Source organism: Corvus brachyrhynchos, unplaced genomic scaffold (assembly GCF_000691975.1).
Source record: "Corvus brachyrhynchos isolate BGI_N302 unplaced genomic scaffold, ASM69197v1 scaffold150, whole genome shotgun sequence".
Taxonomy (NCBI): domain Eukaryota; kingdom Metazoa; phylum Chordata; class Aves; order Passeriformes; family Corvidae; genus Corvus; species Corvus brachyrhynchos.
The window spans coordinates 2,071,448-2,075,193 of record NW_008236162.1 but is presented as its reverse complement, the minus strand read 5'-3'; the positions used below and the strand labels follow the sequence as shown (position 1 = coordinate 2,075,193).

General features: G+C 65.2%; 1 protein-coding gene across 3 annotated transcripts in view; it reads left to right on the top strand.

Annotated features, from left to right (window-relative positions):
- The first annotated feature begins 146 nt into the window (after positions 1 to 146).
- SFTPC (surfactant protein C) overlaps positions 147 to 3,746 on the top strand; it is a 19,373-nt gene continuing 15,773 nt past the window's right edge. The window contains exons 1-5 of one of the 3 annotated variants that reach the window (XM_008633077.2): positions 189 to 522; positions 623 to 772; positions 894 to 1,034; positions 1,109 to 1,219; positions 1,363 to 1,714. In XM_008633077.2, the coding sequence (XP_008631299.1) occupies positions 406 to 522; positions 623 to 772; positions 894 to 1,034; positions 1,109 to 1,219; positions 1,363 to 1,464 (621 nt within the window). In that variant the 5' untranslated portion in view covers positions 189 to 405 and the 3' untranslated portion in view covers positions 1,465 to 1,714. Of the gene's footprint in view, positions 523 to 622; positions 773 to 893; positions 1,035 to 1,108; positions 1,220 to 1,362; positions 1,715 to 3,746 lie in introns of those variants that run through there. The other 2 variants (XM_017731892.1, XM_017731883.1) reach the window with 2 other exon arrangements.

The window sequence follows — 3,746 nt, the reverse complement described above, 5'->3', positions numbered from 1 at the left end:
GGTCGCCACAGCACACTGGGCACCCATCCATGCCACCCCGGGCACCCATCCGTTCCAGGCACCCATCTCTCCCATGCCAGGCGTCCATCTGCGCCGTCCCTGGCACGGCGCCCGAGGGAACAATGAGTCCAGCCAGCTCCTTCCCCGCCCCGGGGGGGGCACAGGCAGCTGCCCGTGCAGAACCAGGGGTGCAGCCCCCCCTGGGTACGTGCTGGGGCCCCTCCTGCCACAGCCCGGGGCTGGGTGTGGAGGGCAGGCGCTGCCCGCTGTTTGCTTTGGCACCCCCAGCGCTGCCGGACGAATGTCAGGGAAGGGCCCTTGGAGGTTTCGTGTCCCCTCCCTGGCTCTTCTCCGGGCTCAGCAAACAGCACGAGTGGCACCTCGGCAGCTGGAGTGGCCCCGGCCATGCCCAGTCACCCGGGATCCTATAAATCCCCCGGGCTCGGGCTGGTAGAAGGGACCGGAGCACACAGCGAGATGGACGACAGCTCCAAAGAGGCGCTGATGGAGGAGGCACCTCCGGTAAGGAGCACCCACCACCCACCCTGGGTGTGGGGCTGAGTCCCCGCTGCCGCCCCTGGCCCTGGCAGCTCAGCTGGGTGCTCCCCTGTGTCCCCAACAGAGGTACACGGAGTCGCCGCGCCTGCCCTGCATCCCCCACGAGCTCAAGAGCCTCCTGCTGATGGTGGTGCTGGTGGTGGTGGCCCTCGTGGTGGTCAACGTCACCTTCCTCCTGCTGGGGCTGCACCTCAGCGAGTCACACGCCGAGACGGTGAGGGCCGGCAGGGACCGCGGGGCCACCGGCTCCGGGAGAGGGTTTGGGATGGCACCGGAGCTTTGTAGGGATGGGGTTCAGGCCCCGCAGAGCTCCCTGACCCCTCTCCCCCTGGCAGGTGTTGCGGATGACCATCCACGGGCTGGATGGCGAGGGGACCCCCCAGCAGCTCGCCATGAGCAAGAAGGAAAGGACCGGGACGTTCGCGGTGCGGGACGGGCTCAACGCCTCGGCCACGGTGGTGTACGACTACAGCAAGGTGTGCGGGGAGCCGGGGACGGGCGCGGCGGGGACAGGGCCGTGCTGAGCTCACCCGGCTCTGTCCGCAAACAGCTGCTGCTCGGCTACAGGTCCTGGCGTCACCGCGCCTGCTACATCACCCGCGTGGACAAGGACAACTTTCCGGGGCTGGACGCTGCCACCGAGACCTTCCAGCGCCGGCAGGTGAGTGGTGCCCACCCTGCTGGGATGGTGGTGGAGCCCAGCCCCGGCACCCTGGGAAATGTGGGGGTGGGGGCTTGTCCCCTCTGGAGAGGACACTGTGGCTGCTGAGGGTGGCAGTCATCGTTCCGTTCTCTGTCCTGCAGGATGAGGACATTGGGGACAAGGCCGTGCCCCTGGCTGACCGCTCCATCCTGGGCACCACCATCAACATCCTCTGCAGCAGCGTCCCCGTGTTCTGGGCGTAGCAGCAGTTCCCAGTGGGGAGGGACAGCGAGATGGGGATGTCACTGTCCCCCACGCCGCCTTCCAGGCGGGATATCCGGGAATGTCTCCTCCTCCCCGTCCCCATCCCGGGGGCAGCCACCCCGCCACGGGGGTGCTCCATCCGCTGTCGCTTGGCACCGCGGCTTTCCCACTGCTCTCGCCGTAAAAAAGTGGGATTTGCTTTGGGATTTGCTTCTGTCTTCAAAGTAAAGCCTGTGCCCCCGCCTCCAAGTGGTGCTCTTGTCCTTCCTGGGGTGCTGGGGACAGGGATACCGTGTCTCTTTGTGGGGTGCAGGGTGGGGAGGGGAATCCCTCACGTTGGGGTGAGAGGAGCTCGGGAGGGATCAAACACGGGGGGCAGCAGAGCAATTGCACACGCTGCTCCCAGTGTCCCCATCTGTGCCCTCCCAGTGTCCCCATCTGTGCCCTCCCAGTTTGGAGGATGGAGGGTGAGGTGGAAAGAGCAACCTCTGCACTTCCAGACCTTCAGGAAACGCTCCCAGCCCCGTCCCCTCCTCGTGCAGGTGGGGACAGAGGGACTGTGCCACATCCCCCGGGATGTCCAAGCCCTGGGTTATCCACAAACACCACGATCCACTTGCTCCAGCTCCCTCCCTGTCCTCATTCTCTCCCTTTTCCCATCCATTCCAGCCCCTCCTGCCCCACATAATCTGGGAACAACCTTTGGGGCCACTTTCAAGTGCTGCACTGAAAAACAGGGAAGCAACAGGGCTGGGAGGGGAAAAAGAGACCCCAGGAGGCTGATTTGATGTTTCCAGGGCTGCAGACTCAGTGTTGTCCCCAAAACCCCTGCCATGGGCACAGGAAGGGGGTCACAGCAGGGTGACACTTCTCTGGAACCAGGAGGGACACTGCAGGTTCCCGTGTGCTGACTCAGAGCCAGCAGCTCTGCTTCCCAAAAAGCCCTGCCCGTGATAAGGAGCTGGGTCAAGAGGGTGCCCGGGGCCAGGAAAGGCGATAAGGGCTCCCACGGTGGCTGAGAACGAACAGCCAGGAGCCACTCAAGGGGCTCTCGTGGCCCTTGACACCCTGGGAAAGGAGGCAGCTTTCACCCCATAACACCTGGCTGCGGGTGTTGGGGGTCTCAGGGGTGGCTGGAGGGGTCCCAGCCTGAGCCCAGCTGCAGTAGGGGCTCGTGGATGGGCAAAACCAAGGCCCAGCAGTGTCCCCCTGCCGCCTGAGCGGGACATGCCAGAGTTGCAACCCCCTCACCTCAAAAACCCCCACACCGTGGGCGTCTCTGCCAGCCCCAAAAGCCACCGGCAGTGGTGTCCGAGCACCCTCAGGACCAAAAATGAGGATCAGGGACACTTCCCCACGCCATGGCGACCCCGTTCCCACCCCATCCCTGTGGATTATAGGAAATGTTTGATGTCCTGTTTGCTCCTTGCCACATCAAGCAGCTCCAGGTGCCCAAGCTGGCAAAGGGACACGAGCCAAGGTCTCGCCTCGGCTGTGGCCACGGCCGGATGCTCCACCCTGGAGGGTTTGCTTTGGCCCTGCCACCTCTCTCCTGGGCGGCAGAGAAGTCCCTGTGCCTGGAAACAAGGGTCCTTGACCCAGTGCCCTCGGAGCCTCTTGAGCAGCAGGTTCCCAGGGGGATCCAGCAGGGAGTGGGCGATCAGCAAACACGAGTGGAGTGGGTCACATGCCAGGGCCCCGCTGCACCCCGGGGCCCCCAAACCCTTCACAGGGGCCGCTCCAGTCCCCACCCCAGTGGCCCGGTATAAAGTCCCCAGTCTCTGTGGCCAGGCTGGGCTGGGAATGGGAGGAGGAGGAGGAGGAGGAAGAGGAGGAGGCAGCCATGGAGAGCAGCATGAAGCAGGTGGTGCTTGAAGAGGAGGTGAGTCCCTGCAGGGTGGCAGCCAGCTCGGCACAGGGCTTTGCCCAGTTTATGCCAGCAAGGCACCAGCGCCTGGGATGGGGGTTTGGACCGTGGGATGCTGCATTCCCAGTGCCCAGGGGCAGCGGGATGCTGGGGGCAGCGGGGTGAGAGCTGCTCCCTGCAGCCATCCCACCCCCAGCCTCCTGCATCCCCCTCTCCCATCTCCACCCCCCCGACCCCATCTCCTCCCACTTTCCTGCACCCCCAGGACAAGGAGAATGGCTGCTGCTGCCCAGGCTGCTGCTTGCCCTGCACCATGTGCTGCACCAAATGCTGCGCCAAATGCGCCCGGTGCTGCTGCCTGCCCAAGTGCCTCGGGTGCCCCAAGTGTCCCGGCTGCGGCGGGCGAGGGCGCGG